The following is a 22,538-nucleotide window of genomic DNA, read 5'->3' on the forward strand; positions in this document are numbered from 1 at the left end:
AAAAAAAAGAACAATAACAATTCGTATAGTTTATATCTAATGCTAAACTAATGCATATTGTGTTGCTTTGCGCTTGTTAAACTGTGAATTAAATGAGTGCTTATAAAGCAAAATAATAAATTTTGTGTAAATAAAGTCACAATGATCCGTAATTAACATAACGATGATTTTGACAAAGTTACCTTAAGAGACTTTTAGCTTCTTTGAATCAGTTTCCACAAAAGATCTCAAAATATTTTAAAACAGACAGTAGCGCTTCAAGGATGACAAGACCGCAGCTTTACGAAAATGAACATCAGTTTGTCTCTCAAAGTTATGAAAACTATCTTTATTAGCAAAAGTACAAACAAAAGCACATTTACGCACGAAATGATTAATGAAAATTGTTTAATCAAATGTTGCATCGTACATCAAATCCAACAGCCCCCCATCGCCCACCCTGACAGCCCAAAAAATCATCTGCAGGTTTGAAGTGTAATATTTGATGCTGAGAAAAATGTTGGAAAATACACCAATAATATTTACTGTCGAGTCCCAGGAAAGCATAACCTTAAGTGCTGTGGTTGATTGTTTCGTTCATGTGTATAGAAGGTTGATGAGCAGGAAAATAAATACAGCAAAATAAATACTTGTTAAATCCATTGTCTCCGCTTCTCAGTTAAAACAAACGTGATTTTTGTTGAACGTTTTTAGGGCAACACCAATTATTTCTGTTATTTTGGATCAATGCATATCCCTTCGTTCAAAAAACTAAATTAAAACTTTTTGCTTTTAAAATGGACAATTACACTGTTGAAGAAATGAATCAAAAGTTATTCTATAAAGTCTTTTTATGGCACAAGTCATGACTGACTGTTAAAGGAGAAAGAGAGTAAAGATATCTTCACATTTTCACGAATATCGTTGCTATATAAACCGACATTAGGAGAGAGTTTCTGCATCATCCGTGACTGATAGTTTTTCGTATCTGTAAATGCTCACCAAATGTCCGCATCTTCATCTTCCTTTCACTGAATGGACATGTAGGGCCAGTTGAAACTGCTCCCAGATAGCAGCATATCCCTGATGAGCGTCTCAATGGGCGTTTTACCCACCAGTCGAACGAAGAAAAGCTGTTCTATGACGGAGGAGGAGACCATTCGGAGCGCGGGGAGTCTCAGCAGCAGCTTGCCGAAGCGTGTGGGCTGGTTCGGGTACTGACTCCTCACATACTCCTCCAGAGCACACTGAGATTTCTCCTGAAGACCTTCTATGTGCGGTACGTCTGAAAGGCCGCATGCATCTGAATACAAATGTACGGGAGGCAAATGAATATAGACATTAACCACACACCGTTCAAAAGAATAACATCTCCGACATGTTTACAAAAATGTAACTGTAAATATGCACAATAAATCTTTGGTCTGATTTAACATGGTTCAGACAAACAGAAATAGTAATATAATATACAGCGTTTGCATTCGTTCATTATCTTAGATAAACAGAATTAATTCATTTGAAAATCTGTCCCACTCGAAGGAGTTTGACCTACAACCTAAGTCTGTAGACACATTTTTTTTTATGTTAAACGAATTTATGTGCATTTCAGTTTCATTTCTCCTATTTACGATTATTTACGATTTAACGAAACGAATTAAGCTCTGAATGCTGCATTATTTGTATAGGATGTATTAAAAAAGTTTAATAGAAACATCTTAGAGAGTAATTAAAACAGCAGTCCTCAAAATGACTGTTTGGGCCACACTGTGATGTTACACACTCGCCACTTCTAAAATACGACTGGGTACTTTTAATCAGCCTTTATATAGGCCTATTAAATATATTTTTGGAATATTATATACTAGCGATTCACTATTCATCAATAAGGCTTATGTTGTAAGTTTGACATCAGCGTGTGACTTTTAAAGGGTCTAGCCTACTTTTTATTTATTTTCTTGACGCATTTGGTCAGCCTAGGTCTACCGGCGCATTTTTATTCTACACAAAACATGTTTGTGGTATATTTGTGATGTGTGAAGTTATAATAATATTAAAAGTAAAACTAAATTTGTTTTGTCGACGAGTCCCGTAACTGAAACGAAAAGCCCGCGAACTCGAGTGTCGCAATATTGTTGCTATAGTAACGAGTTTCTGTTTAGCCCACTGTTTAAAACTTGCATTCGAATTTTGGTTACTTAAGCGTTGTTTAAACATTGTTCGAACGTTGTTCTGTTTAGCGCACTCTGCTTAAAACTTGTAATCGAATTTTGGTTACTTAAACGTTGTTTAAACGTTGTCCGAACGTTGTTCTGTTTAGCGTACTCTGCTTAAAACTTCTGTTTGAACTTTGGTTACTTAAACGATGTTCGAACGTTGCCTAAGCGTTATTTAAACGTTGTGAATGCGTATCCTAATTATATTTAAAATTATATTTAAGAAAGCTTTTTGATTTTGACCTTCTTTGACGGGATTAAAGTCTTATTGGCAGGTGGTGTTGTGTAACATATAATATTTCCATATAATATGGTGTTTTAAATTATGAAAGCAGTTCCAACATTTATACGTTTAATTCTAAAGGACTATAAATGGATTAGCTATTTGTATGCCTACTTTTAAAAGTAAATTGTCACACCAAAACAGGGTAGCCTGTGTGCACAGATCTAATTTAACGATTATTACTGAGTAATGCTTATTTTATATTCTTATTCAATATCATGATAATATGATGAAACTACCATTATTTTTAAACAACCTTCACGCCTTGAATCTGATTGTGCGTAGATAGTACTTTTGACAGATTGACGGTCCATTATTTGAAAGAAACATCGCGGAACAAACCGGATTATGTTATAGACAAGCTCATTATACAATAAATTAACTTGATCTTGAATAATTCGGGCCTACCTGATGTGAACAGCACTATTGCTTTGGCACAGCTGTATTCGGCGGAGTCCACCTGCAGGGCCTTCAGTTTCTCCACCTGCTCCTGGAAGAATCGGATATGATCCATGAAGGCCACGACTCGGTCCGCGGACATCGGGGACGCGTGAAGCCCAGCGGCGGCGAGGAGAGGAGCCACGTGGAGAGGCATGGAGCACTGCGCAGCGTTCAGCACGAAAAGTTCACTCCAGGTGAGTCTGAGGAGAGACACCTGATCCGTGATTTGGAGATCGGGAAAGAAAGGGATGTTCCTGGCCCATTCCACCGCACTGAAGAGCAAACGGGCCGCCAGCTCGCAGATGTTCTCAATGCCCATGATGTTACCCGACTGCATGCACTGGTTGCCGTATCTGGACGCTGGATATGGCTCGGCCCGAAGCAGGAGGGATATGTATCCGGATAGATAGCATTGGCCATTCAGCGGATCTCCATTGGTCAGCGCGTAATGGCTCGGGTTCGGCTGGTTCGGCGGCATTCTTCCTCGCTGAACCGCTATCAAAACAGAATTAGATGGAGAAGAAATGTGCATAGAAATAACATACAGTGTTATCGTGAATATAAACACATTGCTCATATTTCTGTATGTAGGCTAGACTAAGGAAAAAAAGGTACAAAAGCTGTCACTGGCGTGCTACCCTTGCAAAACTTACTAAAATATATACCATTTAGGTGATAATTTGTATACTTAAGGTACAAATATGTCTTTAAGATATTATTATGCACTCTTTAGTGATAAATAAGGTACAAAATGTCGTTTTGAAAGAGTGCCGCCCCAGTGACAGCTTTTTTCCCTTTTTCTAAAAGTGTATATGAACTGCAATCGTGGAAATATATCTATCTATCCATCCATCTATCTATCTATCTATCTATCTTAAACACACCGTTTACACAATTAACTGCAAGTGCAATCAATCTAGAATATGAAACAATACTGTACGAAACTACTCTGTAATGTTCTTAATATTTTATGCATATTACACTAAGATAATTATTATGAAATCTGTTCCTACTGATGCAATAACAACTTTTCCTGTCCAGTAATTGAATGCAGATTAAGTACGCGGTCTTATGTAATATACTTGCTTTATATTATTACATTAATAATTTTCAAAATGCTTTTAAAAAGCTAAAAGATTTTATGTTCAGAAGCAAAATCCATAATTGTATTGCTGTATCTCTTTTTGAGCTACAAGCTATACAGTATGCAAGCTAGTATAAGCTATTTAAAAGTTTATGTTAAAAGTTCATGTTGTTATATTAATTTGTAATATGATTTTTTTTTTTAAACCTCTCTTTATTTTTATTTTAAAAATTAGTCGATTTCTCTTTCGTTTTTCTTTTTTTTTTATTTATTTTTTTTAAATGCAAGTTTATGTAGGCTACAAAAGACAAAATCCACCGCACACTCACCTTCGCGTCTCATGCCCACTTTCAGGCATTTCTTTAGCCGGCAGTACTGGCACTGGTTCCTGTGGTGCTGGTCCACCGGACAGCTTCTGTTGGCACGGCACGTGTACGTTAAGTTCCGCCGAACGCTCCGTTTGAAGAAACTTTTGCATCCCTCACAGGTGAACTGTCCGTAGTGCTTCCCGCTGGATTTATCCCCGCAAACCACGCACTCAATGTGCTGCTGATTCTGCGCCGAGTTCTGTCCTTTATCCTCCGCGGAAGGCAGTCCGGTGTTTGGAGAGTGCGCGGCTGCGCTCAGGCGGTGGTGATGATGGTGGTCTCTCCCCGGTCCGCTCTGATCATCCAGAGATCCCGCCGGTGCCAGTTCCTCCTGCGGATCTCTCCACACGCTCACCACCATGGCCATGGCTGGACTGCGAAGCTTTTACGCGTCTTCTCCAGAATTATTCAAGATGAAGAAGGCCGGTCGTGTTTTATCCATGCAGAAGAGCCAATTGATATGGAGAGCGCATCGATGAGACGGGAGATATGTGCCCAAGGAGATCAAACAGCCAGACTGGGCATAAAGCAATCACGCCGGAACTCCGTGCTTGTGGTGTCTTCGTGCGTAAAAGGGACAATCGGAAACCCCAAATGAATCAGATCCGAGGGGAGCAAAGACGCGGCGTAGCGCAGCCTTCTGTTTGCATGATTGACATGAGCATGAATGGAAGACTTCTCACTTTAACTAAAAACAGGAGTATCCGTGAGAACAGAGCTGAGCGAACTTAACTTTAGCATGATGCTGTTCCAAATGACCACACCTTCACTTGGTCTTACGCGCTTCGGTGGTGGTCTATTGAATGGTCTGTATGATGGACCCCATCAGGTATTAAAGCACAAAAGTGGGCGGCTCCTTTAAGCTCGGAAGCTCTGTTTGATTGGCCATTTAGCTCACATCCTTCCAAAGGCGCCTGGATGCAATTATGTGCTTCAAGTCACTTTCAGCAAACACTGAGACTTTTATGTGTTTGTAATTTTTTCTCACATTGGACAAGAGTAGGATTTTAGCTAAAAAAAGGGCTCAAAAGGTAGGTCATGCTTTTTATCTTTACCACTATTATTGAATTCATTCTCCAATCTGATAATCAGTGTAGATCATTTATCATTTTTGCAATTGATTAGTACAGTAGATTTAATCTGATGCTCACACGATTTCAGAAAAATAGTAGGACTGCCACCTAGTGAGAAAATAATATAATATAATATCATGTTTTTATTAATCTAAAATACTTTGCTATTTTATTACTTATATATTTTTTATATATATGCATGCTTCGATTTATATTCTGAAGGTTTTACAGAGGTTTTTCATTCACCTGATTTATATATCATTTTGATACTAATAATATGTTTAATAATATGCTGAAAATTTTTATGATTTATGACTGATAAAAAGAGATCCAAAATCCCCTCTGTACAAAACGTTTAATATGTGAACAAAATGAAATGAGAATTTTTTGACTGGCCAGTGTTGTTTAGATTTCTCTTCTGGAGAAATGTGTGCAAATTTGTGAATATTTAATTGAATAATGCTTAATTTCAGGAACATTGTCTTAATGTACTGTGAAAGTGTGGTGATTTTTATCAATGTTTTTTTAATTATATTCACCTGCAGTGTCTTGCCTCACATATAAACAACCAAGATATTTATAGGAGCAGCTATTCTAAAAATATTATTAACAACGGTGATTGCACTTTCAGCAGCAACTATTTATCTCATGCATAATTCAGTGAGTTCAAGGGTCAACGTTTTGCTTTGAGTTGCTGGTGAACCTCAAGGCTCGGGATGGAGCAGAGTCACGTGATCGGTGGCATGTTTGTGAACAGGTTGTAGGAGATGCAGGTTAAAGGGTCAAAGCTATACAATGAGCAAAGACAAGGACAAAGCCCAGGGTCGAAGGTCAAAAGAAGGGTCACTGCTCCAAAAACAATGTGCTAGAATGATATTTAAACATTAGTATCTTAATTTTTCTGCATCTTATTTTTGTCAGGAATTCCAACTCTGTAAATAATTTTAAACAATTCACTAATCTAACAAAATCAAGAAAATAAAATGAAATATATATAGTTATATTAATATATACTTAAATGAGTATTATAATATATTATAAGTAATTGTATATATTATTCTAAATTATATATGTGTAATATTCTAATGCATTTTTGCTCTAGGATAATTCTCCTGTTCAGTGAGACCAGGCAAATATCAGGTGCCTAAATGGCAGCAGTTGACACCAGCGCTGGCACTTTATGAAACAAAAGGGCCACAGAGGCTCAGGGGCAGTGGGTTGTGTCAAAGGCCAACGCATTTCACATGCAGATGTGTGACCTTGGTGACCTCTGGAAGGACTGCGCTATTTAGAAGCCAAATGCATGCAGCTGGATCTCGGGCTGAATGTACTCCAGCACATCTGCAGGTGTGCAGCACACCTGGATGATATAAAGCAATTCAGGGCCTCCATTACCCTTGATCTCTATGTCAGATCTCTATTCCCAGATGTAGCTCATTTATTTCTCATAGCCTGGACTGATTGTGAAATATTGATTAGTGTTGAATCAATAACTGTGTGTAACAGGTACTTAGTATGACTGGTAGGAAAATAAACAACTTGCTGTCTTCTTAAGCTCACTAAGCTTTGAGTTTCAGGTATCCGTGTGAGCAGGATAACATAGTATTGATTGTCTACATGTGAGGGTGCTTGACTGCCATTTAAAGGAAGGGAGTATCCATAAAGGGTGAAGAACTCAACATACCAGCATTAAACACAATCAAAGGCTTGAGAGTAGTTTTGTTGTCATTGGAGTTAAGTGCAACAAATCACAGTATTCTGTAAAACAGGCCATGCTGCTTTCAGTTCAAGTCTTTTGTGTGTGCTTCATTAAATGTGGAGCTTTGCTCAAGATGTCTTCAAAAGAGATACCAAAGATGAGCATAACGGATGTCAGTAATATGCAGATTGATGACTAAAAGTTTTTTTCCTTCTTACTAACATTTAGATTTTATCATTGAATAAAACCCACTACCTAGGTTAGCTGAAAGTCAATAGATACTCTGTAAAAAACTAAGAAGCACAATTTGTTGAGTCAACTTAAAGTAATTTGTTACCCTGCTGCCTTAAAATTTTAAGTTCAATCAACTCAAATAAGTTTAGTCAACTTGAAATGTTAAGTTGTACTAAGTGACAACTTAGATATGAGTTGACTAAACAAAAATACTGGTTTGTTAAACTTAAAAGCTAAGCTTGTTACCCAGCTGCCTTATACGTTGAGTGAACTCAAATATCTAAGTTGTCACTAAGTACAACTTAACATTTCAAGTTGACTTAGCTTTTTTGAGTTGACTGAACTTAAAATTTTAAGGCCGCTGGGTAACAAGCTATTTTAAGTTGACTCAACTATATCGGGATAAGTTCATACTTCTGTTAACACTTTCTCCAACAGGTGAGACCTGTTTTCCAGTTTGGTCATGTGACAGTTAACATATACCGTTTTATTCTAAACCAGGTAAAAGGATTCCTGCATTAAGTGCTCCACGTTTCACACTACTCATACTTTACCTGGGGTTAAAAGTTAATCCTGGGTATTTATAAGCTTACATTCCTACATATTTACTGTGTCTGTGCTCCTGATTGGACGAATGCAACACAAGACCTGTTTATATAAAGATATTGCACATTCTCATAAGCTATTATAGACAAGGCTTAAGCTTAGTCCCAGATTAAAATGCATGTCTGGGCTTTTTTAACTGAAAAAAACTTGCACTGACTGATCTTAAAATATGTCAGTTTCATTGTTATGTATCAAGATGCACACCAGTAGTGTGTTTTTTTTAATCTAAGACATGTTAATAAAAGCTACGTAAATGTCTTAACTGAACTATGGCCTAAACCTGGCTTAACCTAAACCCTATCTGTGAAGTCCAGACTGTACTATTAAGCTGTTCTAGAATGGACTTTTCATGCTATAAATGTAAGAACAAAACTTTGTTTTATTTTCCTCCCAAAACGAAAGGGCTTAATCCAGGGTTATTGTCGATCTAAACCCTGATTTTAACGCTGGGTAAAGGTACATTTCACACGGTTAGCACCACTTTTTACCCAGGGTTATGAAACCCGACATTGCAGTGCCAGACATTTACCATGTGAAACTATCCACCTTATTCTTCAACGCGGAAGTAAGCCTATGATTGAGATGTCCGGTTCATAAGCTGCTATAGGAATATAACGAGAAGAATAGTTAAGTGCAGTAAATGGTAAAACTGTTTGCACTACAAACCACTGTGTTCACTAAGACAATACATTAAAATAATATGGTAAGACGCACCAGTTTGCGATATCAAGCAAAAAAACTAGCTGTTTTGTACAGCTAAAAATAGCTGAACACAGATGAGACCGGAAGCCACACCCATAAAATTTATGAATGGCCGTGCCCACTCTGACAGGAAAAATAAGGTGTATAGGGTTTTTCACACTTAAAATAATTAACACTGGGTCATTTTAAACCCAGGGTAAAGGGAACCCTCCTTTGCATGTAGGAGCACAGCATGCAACCTGTTTAAACTCTAAAAAGACGGTTTATATCGGTGTGTCTTACCATATTATTTTAATGTATTGTCTTAATTACGAGCACTTTGGTTTGTAGTGCAAACAGTTTTATCATGTACTGCATATTGCTATTCTTTCCTATAGTGGCCAATGAACTGGAAGTCTATTCCATAGGCTTACTTCAGTGTTAAAGAAAAAGGTGGATAAAGCATGCTGTTTCCATAACTGTCTACAGCAGCGCATTATATAGAGTGTTTTCACATATTGTCTGCACTGAACGTAAACAATGCCACTGAACAGAACAATACTCCCATATTTTGCTAATTATTGCTGGTGAAATTGGTCAAATATTGTCATATTTTGGGCTGTACTAATCGGTCGGACCGGGAAAAACTATAGTACTATAGACTGCCAAAAGTTATAACAAATCAAGGAGAAGCATGAAAAAACTGTCTGAGGAACAAAAGGCATTTGTGGTTAACTAAACTCAACCAGGATTTCAAGAATCTTGGTGAAATATTAGGCTAAAAGTCTTAATTAATTCTGCTCGTATGTATCTTTACCACCTATTACCTTTAGGTTGTCAAAATTTTGCACCTTTTCCTGTTTACAAAGTCCTTCTCTATATGATTAAGCAGCTTCTACACATTTTTTTTTTCAGTGGTTTAGACGGCATAAATTAGCAGAACAACGTATATTAATTGTGCAATCCATGCTGTTGTTTACATCCTAGTATCGCCAAAATGGCCGTGCATCAGTGCAAACCCTTGAAAAACAATGGTTTTAGCCTTTGATTGAAAAAAAGGCCAATGGTGATGGAAAACACATGAATTTGAGTTAAGAAGAAATATTTTTACGCTTACCTTGATAGTCCACCGAAAAGTCCATTCTGGAAAATATACACTGTCGGTATATATAATAGGAAGATGCACAATGCTAAATCCGTTAAGTAATGCATTATTCGTCCAGTCAATTGCACTGACACCGCAAGCATGCAAATAAAAACATTAACCCATGATGAAGCAAGATAACCCAGGATTTGTTTACTGGGGGTTTTGAGCAACCCATGGTTAATTATTTTAAGTCTGAAAAGTCTTTTCATGTCTTTTTGGTCACCATTTGACATTTTCCCCTTAAAAGTGTAAATACTGTTTTTGGAAACCAGTGTTTCTGTGACTGTCCAAAGAACATGAATATGGTGTTTGTGATTGGTTGTCTAGCCATAGTTAGCCATTGTCTAAACATCTATTTATAACATTCAACACAGCATTTATTCACATTGTACAAGTTTAGCACCAAGCTCCCTGTTGAAAAATCCAGCATATGCTGGGTAGGTATGTTTTAAAGCATGGCTGCTGGTTTGAGCTGGTTCAAGCTGATCCTTAGCTGATCATGAGCTGGTCCTAAGCTGGTCCTGAGCAGGAGCTAGTTGCTTAGAACCAGCTTAAACCAGCTCATTAGCAGCTAAGGACCATCTTAAACCAGCTCAAAACATACCTAACCAGCATATGCTGGATTTTTCAACAGGCATGCTGGGTTAACACTACAAAAGCATTGCTGTAGAGCTGGGTTTCATAACACTGGGTAAAAGCAGTGCTAACCCAGCTTCTACATTACTAGTGTGAAACGAACCTTTATCCAGGTTTAAAGGAGGTTTGGAATGATGATAACCCGGGGTTAAGTCCAGTGTAAAGTTTAAGGCATGAACATTCCAACCTGATAGTGAAGTAATTACAAGAAAATGTAAACAAATGTTTAAATTTGAAGTGTTTCATTGTTTAAAAAAAAAAAAAAATTGAATGGTGGAAAAAAAAGTTATGTAATTATTATATAATTTGTTTCTTTTCCTCTTTGTTGACAAATTAGATGTACGACCTGTCAACAGAATATCGGATAAGTCTGACTCGGATGAGATTACACAGAACTGGTCTGTATCGTTTACCGCTCTGTCAACAGCTTGGTCCTTCATGTTTACTGGGGGACAAATCTGTGTCAAAGGTCACAGGACCCTCTGTTGACCTGTTGAACAGATGGAAGCTTTTAGTTTCCCAGGCTGTCAGGGATCCCTCTCCAAGTGTGGGAAAGACTTGAGTCTTCACATTACATCATGGCTCTTAAACACACACACACAGTATACCAGCCTAAGGAATAAGGAAGGAAGCTTTATGCTTTGGCGAGGCGCTGAACCTACAGCTAAAAAACAAGTTAATTGTTACAAATGAAAAGTTATAAAATAAGATATAGATTAAAAATACATTGGTAAAAGTAAGATTCAACTACATTAGTGTGTGTGAATGCTTCAACAGAATTGTAATTTTTATTTTTAAATTATAATTAGATATATTTTTCTTTCATTTAAGAGCCGATAGTATAATAACATTATGATAAAAACTACCCATATCATCAGCGTTTTGTAAGGTCTTCAATTTAAATACTAAATTTGACCTTTGAACTCTGACGGTGACCTCTGACCCGGAGAGAGCAGACCTGCTCTGGAGGACGGAATTGATAAGATCATTGAGTGAATTACATAAAACGAAGAGTGGGAAAGGTAGAAATGGATCCATCATCTCAGTCATGGCCATTGTTTTAGTATGACAGGACTTTGCCTGAAAGGGTCTTTGTCTTGAGCTATAATGGTCATCCAATGAGAATTGATCTGAATGGAATCAATTACTTGGCGAAATTGTTTCAGAATCTTTATACTCATAAACGAATGGGGTTTTGTGCTCCAGATTTCTTTTTAAAAGAATATATGATTTAACTTTTAAATCGGATTGTGATAGAGTTTGCGCTGTAAAATACGGGACGGTTAAAATATTGTTTTGAAATGGCTTATAGCGTACACTACAGTGTACAGTATATAGTGTCCACATTTCACCTCATTGGACCATGCAATAGTTGGGAATAATTTCTCATTATTTTTAGCATGTCTGTAACAGTTGTGTTTAAATGTATGTTGGTACTTCTAAATAATGTAGCAAGTTTATGAGTTTAAATAGAGCTATGCTGCCATCTGCTGTTGAGTATCTGACAAATAATATGGAATTTTAAATGCAAGGTTTATGTTCAAGGAAACATGTTGTTATAGTTTTTGAGAAGTAATGCATGGCACACAGCAGACACTGCTTAAAATGTCACGTCCAGTGTTGTTAAGTAAAACTAAAACTATTAAATCATTTTTGCGAAATAATTTTTGGTAAATCTAAAATAACATAAATATTTGATTAAAAAAAAGTAAACTTAGGAAACTTAAAAACTATAATTGCTATACATCTGAAATAAATTTAATTTGAAGTACTAAATTCACTAAAATTAAACTGAAATAAAAAAAGGTATTTTAAAATAATAAAATTTTTTAAATGCCAAAAACTTAAAATCTATAATTGTTGCCTTGTCAACAATCTGAAATAAATTTAATTTGAAGTACTAAATTTACTAAAACTAAACTGAAATTTGAAAAAATAATTTTAAAAAGTTTTAAAAATAAAAAAATAAAAAAATGCCGAAAGCATACACTGTAAAAAATAAAAAACAATTTGTTGAGGCAGCTTAAAATAATTTGTTACCCTGCTGCCTTAAAATTTTAAGTTAAGTCAACTAAAATAAGTTTAGTCAACTTGAAATGTTAAGTTGCACTAAGTAACAATGTTTGCAATGTTTGCTAAACTTAACAGATTGGTAAGTAACCAAGCTGCCTTAAAATTTTAAGTTGATTCAAATCAAATATCTAAGTTGTCACTTAGTATAATTTAACATTTCAAGTTGAATAAACATTTTTTGAGTTGACTGAAGTTAAAATTTTAAGGCAGCCGGGTTACAAATTATTTTAAGATGACTCAGCAAATTGTTTTTTTTTTACAGTGTATGGCAGAATTACTAAAGATTGAACTAAAATTAAAACTAAACTGAAAATATAATATTCAAAATTTTAATAAATGCTTTAATATTATGTAAATACTACCCTAATAACACTAGTCACGACAGCTGTTCTTGTTATTAAAAAGTATTAGTGTTAGACCTATTTATTAACAACATTTTTCTTTTATTAAAAATATTTTCTTTTCTCTCCAACATTGTATTTACATTCTACTTGTACAGTGCATTATACAAAAATATTGAAGTACATACGATTTAGTCTGTTCTGTCAAAATCTGAAGCAATATTTGTTTTCTGACAGTACTTTCAAATGATCAATCACGTTTAATCGCATCCAAAATAAAAAATGTAGTTTACATAATATATGTGTGTATATAAATATACACACATGCATGTAAATATTTAATAAAAATCTGTTTATATATTAAAAATATTTATATATAATAGAAATTGTATGAGCAGCGATTAATCACAATTAATTGCATCCAAAATAAAAGTTGTTGTGTACATAATATATATGTGTGTACTGTGTATATTTATTATATATATATAAATACACACACATGCATGTATATATTTAAGAAAAATATGCTATGTTTAGATATTAAATATATTTATATACACTACCGTTCAAAAGTTTGGGGTCAGTAAGACTTGTAATAGTCTTTAAAGAAGTCTCTTATGCTCATCAAGGCTGCATTTATTTGATTAAAAATATAGAAAAAAACAGTAATATTGCAAAATGTTTTTACAATATAAAATAATGTTTTTTATTTTAACATACTTTAAAATAGAATTTATTCCTGTGATGAAAAGCTGAATTTTTATCAGCTGTTACTCCAGTCTTAAGTGTCACATGATCCTTCAGAAATCATTCTGATATGCGGATTTATTATTAGAATGATCAATTTTGGATAATATCAACAGTTGTGCTGCCAAATATTTTTTGGAACCTGTAATTTTTTTTTTCAGGATTCTTTCATGAATAACAAGTTTAAAAAGTACAGTGTTTATTCAAAATATAAATATTTTATAACAATGTAAATTATTTATTATGAACTTTTAATAAACTTTTAATTATTAACTTAATACATCCTTGGTGAATAAAAGTATTAATTTCTTAAAAAAAAAAAAAAAGAAACAATAAAAATGTACTGACCCCAAACTTTTGAACGGTAGTGTATAATATAAATTATACGAATGTAACTATTTTCAAAATATATATACTGTATGTGTGTCCTTATATATACATAATAAATATACACAGTACAAACACATATATTATGTACACAAAAACTTTTATTTTGAATGCGATTAATTGTGAGTAATCATTGCCCAGCAGTAAATACACGTAAATATTTTCAAAATATATACTGTATGTGTGTGTATTCATATATACATAATAAATATACACAGTACACACACACACACACACACATATATAATGTAAACAAAACTTTTATTTAGGAATCGATTAATCGTTTGACAGAACTATTTTCCGACTGTAGATATCAATATAATAGAATAAGATATACTTTTGGAAGTTGTCATATGCAATAACCACCTTTAACAGGCAGGTGGCAGTGAAGAGCCATGGGGGAAATTACAAAAGCTCCATGCTTGAAATGATGAGATTCAACAAAACACTGAAAGAATACATCCCAAATACACCCATCTATGTGGGGAAAAATAATAACATCCATTTGAATGCAATTTTTGCTCAGCTCTTAAAGCTTACTAAAGTCTAATGACTGATTTCATGTATGCGAGTACATTAAAATGTAATGAATAATAGTTTAGATCTGTATTAGATACATTTGGATTAATTAGTAAAACACTTCTGATGTACGAGTGAAGACAGGCTACTTTTAAACAATACAAAAGAGGCTGAAACATAGGAAGGCGGAAGAAGGGAGCAGCAGCAGCAGCCTTATCGAGTGCGCATGCGCAGTCGGGTTGTTTTTCCACCAAACGGAGGTATTAAAGCGGAGTCGGAGTCGGAGCGCAGAGATACAGCTGCATCTTCACATGCAGTTACAATAAAACTCAATGTATAACGGAGAAGTATAGCACTGAACCTGCCTGCAGCTTTTCTGCACGGCAAAAAAAACCTTGGGTGGTTTATAGAAACATCTGACAGATGCTTCGCTATTTTTATTTGAAATATCTTACAGCTTAGTAAGATTTCCACCATGGTGCTCGGAAAGGTGAAAAACTTCTTTGTCAGCTACGACTGTCTCAATGACAGTAATGTCCCAGTCTTTGCCAGTGGGGACTTTGTCTCAGGTCGGGTGATCATTGAAGTTACCGGAGAAATTCGTGTAAAATCCTTGAACATTCACGCCAAGGGACTGGCGAAAGTTCGTTGGACTGAATCGCGAAATGCTGGATCCAACACTGCCTACACACAGAATTTCACTGAAGAAGTGGAGTATTTAAACCACAGAGACGTCCTTATTGGACATGATAGAGGTAAGGAGTAGTTTCTTTACGTTAAGCAGTTTTTATTTATGAAAGATGTTTGTGGGACTGCAATGACAGATGCTCCTTACATTGTGTCTTTTGTTTGCTTGCTTATTCCGTTCATATACATTTTTAGTTTTTACTGTGTGAACAGTTTAATCCATTGGCATAGGTAGAAAAGGAGAAATAAGATTATATTTAAAAAAAAATTATGAACCCTTATGCAGATGATGCTCGGTTGAAACATCTTCCTTGCTCTTCAAGAGTTTGTTTCAGTAACATTAGAAATAAATTTAAAACAAACATCTTTTATTAGATATTGGATTATTTTAATAAAATTAATGTTTAAACAAAGTTGTTTGTTAGAACACCAGAGCTTATAAACAACAAGCCCTTCTGTCCAAAACAACCAGTTCATCTTTTACTTCAAATATTTTCTTTCAATATCTGCACTAAACCTTTTTAACATCAACGTTTACTTTGTAATCATATCGTGACTTGCGTTTGCTAAATTAAACGTTACAGTTTCTTTCATAGACGGTTCTAGTAAGTTTGTAGCCTTTGTTAGAAGCGGTTTAAACCTGTTCAGAAACTGGTAGAGAGGGGGGGTTGTGCGGACCGAGCCTCTGCTCGCTGATTGGTTGAGGTCAATCCTATCTCTTCGCTGATTGGTGGAAGTGCTCGTGTGCCCCCGGTGATATCATATCTTTGCCCAAGTGTCAAGACTGCGACGCAACTTATTTGCAACAATGCAGGACTGATTGAAAGTTATTAAAATGTGATATTTTCATTCCTCACCTCGTGCATCATTCTGCATTTGTTAAACTAACTTTTGACCAAGGCATTTTAAATAAAGAAACGACAACAGCAAGAAAAACAGATGAATTCGCTTCCTATGCCATTGAGTTATGCCAACTGTAAAAGACTTAAATCACGATAAATGTCACATATGTTTATGTTTGAGGTATGTTTTTTTTTTTTTTTTTTTTGTACGTTGCCAAACTGAATTAAATGTACTCTGTAATAACCATTAAAGTAAACGTGGAGTTTCTGTAATGAAGTCTTTTCTATTAATAAAATAAGTCAAATGTATTTATTTATTGTCTTGCGTTTTCTTTAAACGTGTCTTTCATTTTCTGTTACACCTAAACCATGCTGCAGTACACATGTGGCTTCCTTATGGAGGCGTATTCTAGAGAAAAACACTCTGGCTTAGCCAATCAGGAGCCGCCTAGTAATATATGCATGAGGAAATCCGGCTGAGAGAGGCTGCTTGCGCCGGTTCAGTCCGGTCCTCTCTAGCTCTTGGCTGCCTACGAGTGACAGGCTCATAGTTATTTACAGCAGGCTGTGGAACTGCTGAGGTGGCAATAAAAAGAACAGAGACATTAAATGCATTTAAAAAAATAAAAATAAATAAAAAATCAGCTTCAACATGTTTGTGACCAATTATTCTTGTTTTTATTCATGGTCATAGTTATTTACAGCAGTCTGTGGAACGGCTGAGGTAGAAATAAAAGAACCAAACTATATAATATCAGAAAATACATCAAAAACAATCATTTGAGACTAAATATTCCTATATTTCATTCATTCTTTTGTTATGAATTAAGAACATTTTTAACTAGTTTTTTTTTTAAGGTTTCAGAGATGTGACAATGCCTACGTGTTTTTTTTATTTTTATTTTGAAGAGCATAAAAACATACTATGCCAAATTATGGGCTTTTTCTTCTATTCTCATTTAAAAAGGGTTCGAAAAATCATTTTCATGCTAATATTTTGTTATATTTTAAGATACTGTCTCCTTATATTCATTGAAACACTAAGACAATATGGGTCGTATCTCTGTCTTTGTCTTGTGTTTAGGGGTCTTGAGGAATATTGCAGGTATGGTATATTGGTATATCGAATTTTATTCTCCTTTGTTGTAGATGATGACACCTGCGACGAGGGCATTACCATTCTTCACTCAGGGCGACACGAGTTTCCCTTCAGCTTGGAACTGCCCCAGACGTGAGTAACTCTCTTGTCTGATTATACACATATATAATGTATCGACTGAAACGCTTACATTATTTTTTCATGCCTCTTGCCAGGCCTTTGGCGACATCCTTTGAAGGCAAACACGGCAGTGTGAGGTACTGGGTGAAGGCAGAGCTTCATAGGCCATGGCTTCTGCCCATGAAAACCAAGAAGGAGTTCACCGTCTTTGAGCACATTGACATCAACACTCCATTGTTACTGGTAAGTAAAAAACATTTAAAACCTAATCACTTTTTGATGTAAAACTGAATGTTTGCCTGAGCTGTGGTATGATTTTTGAGGTTCATATATCCCTTTTTCATCTACAGTCTCCTCAGGCTGGCACAAAGGACAAAACCCTTTGCTGCTGGTTCTGCACCTCAGGGCCTGTATCACTAAGTGCCAAAATCGAGAGGAAGGGCTACACTCCAGGTGAGATGATAAACCTGCTTGTTGGTGGACAGTTCGCCACTAGTTAGCTAACATGAAAGTGTTATTGTTCAGAGTGAATGAATTCGATTGGTTTTCTTTGCAGGAGAGTCCATCCAGATCTTCGCAGAGATTGAGAACTGCTCTTCCCGTGTAGTCGTGCCAAAGGCAGCCATCTACCAAACCCAGACCTTCTTTGCCAAAGGCAAGGTCAAGGAGATCAAACAACTCGTAGCTAACCTTCGTGGAGATCCTTTACCCCCTGGCAAGACTGAGTCTTGGGACGGCAAGATGCTGAAGATCCCGCCCATATCGCCTTCCATTCTGGACTGCAGCATCATCCACGTGGAATATTCACTTATGGTGAGTCTGCAATCTATTGGATTCATGACAAGACAAACTGCTTGCCAATATCTGCCATCCAACTAACCTCTCGCTTCTCGATAGGTGTATGTGGACATCCCTCGAGCTGTCAACTTGACCCTGAACCTGCCACTGGTGATTGGGACCATTCCCCTACACTCCTTCGGCAGTCGCACCTCTTCCGTCAGCAGTCAGTGCAGCATGGCTATGAGCTGGTTGGGATTGCCAGAGAGACCTGAAGGTACGGCACAAATCCTAAACTTGTTACCTAGACCCTTTAGATCAAGGGTGCCAAAACTCAGTCCTGGAGGGCCGGTGTCTTGCAGAGTTTGGTCCCAACTTGGGAAGTTTGGTCCCAACTTGGGAAATTTCTAGTATGCCTAGTAAGAGCTTGATTAGCTTTAGGTTCAGGTGTGTCTAATTGGGGTTGGAGCTAAACTCAGCAGCACACCGGCCATCCAGGACCAAGTTTGGGCACCCCTGCTTTAGATTATGGGTACTCAGTCCTGCCCCTTTCAGAATTTACTTCACAAAGTCTCCAGTAAATCCATAGATAGATTGTCAAGAGCAGGATTGAGCCCCAAAGATGCTTTCACCAAGTCTTCTTGGTCTAATTGTTGGCTTTTTCCTCTTCTAGCTCCGCCAAGCTACTCTGAAATCGTCACCGATGACGAGCGACAGAACAACTTGGAACTCCCAGCTGTAAGAGATGAGACTGAAGGACCACTTTATGCTTACATCCATGAGTTCCGCTTCCAGCCTCCACCTCTGTATTCTGAGGTGTGTTGAGTTCCCAGACTTTTTCTTGGTAGCTTGTATCTTGCTAATGCATTTGAGTTCCTCTATTCTGAAACCTTGTTCTTCTCCCATGATAGGTTGATCCCCATCCTGAGCAGGTGTGTGGCTCCATGGACAGGAGACCAGATACCTGTCCATCCCGCTGAAGAAGTGACCACACCTGACCAGTGCTGTCAGGTATCTCTTATCTCTACAACCTCAACTGAGGTTTGTTCTTCCTCCATGTGGAGGCACGAGTGGCCATCTTGGTGATGCAGACGGATATCCTCCAGGAAACACTCCCAATCCAGGTCGAGTCCAGCTCAGTGGCCCCTAAAATCCACTGAAGATCTTGAGTGATTCCCTTCCCCTCCCATCTTTGGTGAAAAGAGTACATACAAGATTTGTCGGAGTAAAACTGTGCCCTTGACACCAAGATGGACTAAATGTAACACCACTAAGTGCGAGAACGACGTCCAAACATCTCCAGCCTCGTTTTGGATGTGATTCTTCACTTATTTGAATGATCAAACCGAATCGTCTCGAAGATTTATCGGTGATCGTTATTCTAAGAGCAACAAATAACTCCAACCATCCTGCATCCACTCCAACAGAACAACGACAGACTTTCCTTTTGTCAATTGTTTGTCGTTTCTTGTGGCTTTACCACGATTTTCTTGAAATGTTTTAAGAAACTGTAAGATGTGGATACAGCAAGACCTGCTGCAAAGCATAAAGGGTGGGATTCTGACACGCCACGTTGCCTTTCTGCTAGAAAGAAACTGCGAGAGCATCAAAGTGAACCATGGCACTGATTCAAGTGGCGAAAGAAAAGAGACCATTGACGACGACTGAAGAGGACGCTCATCGAGATGCAAGACATTCCTGAATCAGTCCTCCCGCTCTCACTGTTACAAGATTCGCAGAGAACCGCACTCCAGAACTCGTTTTGAGCCTCGTACTATATGTGCATCTAAGAGCTAACTAGACTCTTTGGCATATTCTCTTTTCATACTCTTCTGACTGTGGCCTGTTGGCGTAGGCCTTTTTTGTTGTTGTTGTTTAACAGCAATTAGCACTTTTTCATCAATTGCATTCAAAGTGTATACCGAAGCTTGGCTAATATGATGCACAAGTTTGACAAACATATGCTCTGACGTTTACATGTGATTTTAGGTATGTTTGTTTACATAAATGTGCTGTTAACAGACAAACTAGAGTCACTAGTTACACGTGTGGACTAATCAAACAATCTTTGTGGCCTTGGCACAAAAAACGTGTTTGTTTTTATCACTGTTTATGGCTGAATTTGCTCTGTGCTGACATTTAGCTATTAAAAAAGGGACTATGTACTTTTTGTGAACTGTATGCATCCTTACCTTGCTGTCTGTGCTTTGAAACATGGTGAAAATTGTTGCCGTTTTGTTTTTTTTCTAGTGTTTTACTTTATTACAAGAACATTCTCAACATGCACTTCCAGGGAATTAAAAAACCCTCATAAAGACTGAACATGTAATGCATACTGCATATAGGAAGCGACGTTACTTTTCAGTCAGGCTGGTCCAGAGCTAATTAAACTGGCTTCCATTGTTTTCCATTTCAGGGGTTGATGGGTGAAATGGGTATTAAGCTACTCCCAAGTTGTACGGTGCAATATCCACAGTGTATTTCCACATAGTTTTGTATTCTTGGCTTGTTTCTAACTTTTGTACCATTTTGTAGGTTGTCTGTATGACGTCACAGCAAAAAACATGTATGTTTGTCTGTTGCTCCAGTCTGTTTAAATAAATGTCATTTTATACAAAAACTGAAGTTTAGTTTGTCTTTAATTAGGGCCTGAGCACCAGTGGTGCGAAGACCCTATTGGAATTCCTGTTTCTTCTTCTTCTCCAAAATGAATCACATTTTTGAAAGACTTAAACATGCTCGAAAACTCATGAAACTTGCACACACACCAATAGTGGTGAAAATTTACTGAATGAAGTGCAAGCTATGTTTCACATACATATACAAAATTTGGTAGATACATGTAACACACCAATACCTACAAAAAAATCTCAAGGTACAAAGTTCAAAACCCAACATGAATCTGTTATTTTAAATTTTCTTGGCAAGTTTTGTTCCGCTTTTGCCATTTTCAGGCATTGTATTCAAACAAACTACTCCTAGAGATTTGAACAGATCAATACCAGATTTGGTCAGTGTAATCTAAAGCTCTTTGTGATGTCAACTTACAAAGATCTTGAGTTTTCATTGAAGGGCGTGTCTGTGGTGGCCTGATGAGCTTCGATGTTTCGCCATGAAACAGGAAGTTGGTATAATTCAGGCATATAATGTCCAATCTGCACCAAAATTCACATGTTTGATAAGACTCCTTTCCAGAAGCCATGCCCATACCCATGCCCATATTCTGTTATAGTCATAGCGCCACCTGCTGACAAGGGGAATTCGCATGTTTTATACTCTAACAAGCTCATCCTAAAGATTTAATGACATCAACATTATATTGGTCAGTCTAATCTAAAGGCCTTTGCACTGTTAAAGATGCGAAGATCTTGAGTTTTCGTTAAAGGGTGTGTCTGTGGCGGCCTAACAAAGTTTGATGTTTCACCATGCGCAAGGAAGTTGTTATAACTCAGCTATACAATGTTGGATCTGCCCCAAACTTCACACGTTTGATAAGAGTCCTGGCCTGAAGACATCTAAAGGCCAATATTCTGTTATAATCATAGCGCCACCTGCTGGAAACAGGAAATGACTTGTTTTACAATAACTTAAACATGCAATGTCCAATCTGCACTAGACTTCACATGTTTGGTAAGAGTCCTGGCCTGAAGACATCTAAAGGCCAATGTTCAGTTATAATCATAACGTCACCTGTTGGCAACAAGATATATCATGGTTTACACTAACTCAAACATACCATGTTCAATCTGCACCAAACTTCATATGTTTGTTCAAAGTCCTGGCTTGAAGACATTTACATGTCAATATTTAGTTATAGTCATAGCGCCACCAGCTGGCAGCAGGAAGTTTGGCACTTACGGACTGACATATTCCTCCTATATTTACCACTTTGCATTCTTCTTACCGTTCACTCTTTTCCGAAAGCCACTACGTGGCAGTGAGCCCAGATGCGAGGGACCTTTCAATCCTGCTTGCAGCTTTAATTACTTGTTAGAATTGTATATACTTCAGTAACACAAATTTACATTAGAGGACATGACATATTTGGCAAACACAGGTGTTCTTACATGTTCAGACAGAAAATATCATGGCAGCAAATCACTTTGACAAACTGGAAATTAGATTGTATATCATAGTCGAGGGTATTGCCTAATGCTCATGTCAAAAGTACAAAATAATCCAGAAATAATGGTTACATCATGTTCTTTGCCGTGTCTAGAACTGTGACCCGGGTTGGTGAAACATGATGGGATTAAATGTAAAACAACACGAAGCGCAAATACTCAGATGGGTGTTACATATCCCGAGGCGAGATCTTTAACCAGTTCACTGTGTTGACAGACTCATTGTGTAACATTTCACCTCCATCATTTACATTACACCTGCATCCAATTTGTACAGGAAACAACCTCTAAAGTATAAAAACACCCATTTTTGAACATATCTATATGATTCTACTTCATCACCGAGTCGTTTGGCTTCACAAGCATCAGCTTCCTTTC

At 36.9% G+C, this 22,538-nt stretch overlaps 2 protein-coding genes across 2 annotated transcripts; one reads left to right on the forward strand and one right to left on the reverse strand.

Annotated features, from left to right (window-relative positions):
• Nucleotides 1-342: 342 nt before the first annotated feature.
• On the reverse strand, nucleotides 343-5,150 carry nr2f1b (nuclear receptor subfamily 2, group F, member 1b). The gene is made up of 3 exons (XM_051120324.1): nucleotides 4,330-5,150; nucleotides 2,884-3,411; nucleotides 343-1,282 (listed from the first exon to the last, which is right to left on the reverse strand). Exons 1-3 carry the CDS (start codon nucleotides 4,733-4,735, stop codon nucleotides 1,008-1,010), a joined length of 1,209 nt encoding a protein of 402 aa, XP_050976281.1. The 5' UTR covers nucleotides 4,736-5,150; the 3' UTR covers nucleotides 343-1,007.
• A 9,632-nt stretch (nucleotides 5,151-14,782) lies between these two features.
• Nucleotides 14,783-20,446, forward strand: arrdc3b (arrestin domain containing 3b). Its single transcript, XM_051121026.1, has 8 exons — nucleotides 14,783-15,266; nucleotides 17,190-17,271; nucleotides 17,355-17,502; nucleotides 17,610-17,712; nucleotides 17,816-18,072; nucleotides 18,157-18,313; nucleotides 18,710-18,852; nucleotides 18,948-20,446. The coding sequence occupies exons 1-8, from the start codon at nucleotides 14,987-14,989 to the stop codon at nucleotides 19,014-19,016; spliced, it is 1,239 nt and encodes a 412-aa protein (XP_050976983.1). The 5' UTR covers nucleotides 14,783-14,986; the 3' UTR covers nucleotides 19,017-20,446.
• Nucleotides 20,447-22,538: the final 2,092 nt, after the last annotated feature.

Source organism: Labeo rohita, chromosome 10, assembly GCF_022985175.1.
Source record: "Labeo rohita strain BAU-BD-2019 chromosome 10, IGBB_LRoh.1.0, whole genome shotgun sequence".
NCBI classification, from domain to species: Eukaryota; Metazoa; Chordata; class Actinopteri; order Cypriniformes; family Cyprinidae; genus Labeo; species Labeo rohita.

Bases quoted from the DNA above. Each gene is read 5' to 3' on its own strand.
- arrdc3b (XM_051121026.1), top strand. From the start codon at position 14,987: ATGGTGCTCGGAAAGGTGAAAAACTTCTTTGTCAGCTACGACTGTCTC. The intron at 17,713-17,815 runs GTGAGATGATAA...TTTTCTTTGCAG, and splicing joins GAGGAAGGGCTACACTCCAG to GAGAGTCCATCCAGATCTTC. The intron at 18,314-18,709 runs GTACGGCACAAA...TTCCTCTTCTAG, and splicing joins ATTGCCAGAGAGACCTGAAG to CTCCGCCAAGCTACTCTGAA.
- nr2f1b (XM_051120324.1), bottom strand. From the start codon at position 4,735: ATGGCCATGGTGGTGAGCGTGTGGAGAGATCCGCAGGAGGAACTGGCA. The intron at 3,412-4,329 runs GTGAGTGTGCGG...CTGTTTTGATAG, and splicing joins AGTGGGCATGAGACGCGAAG to CGGTTCAGCGAGGAAGAATG. The intron at 1,283-2,883 runs GTAGGCCCGAAT...ATTTGTATTCAG, and splicing joins AATAGTGCTGTTCACATCAG to ATGCATGCGGCCTTTCAGAC.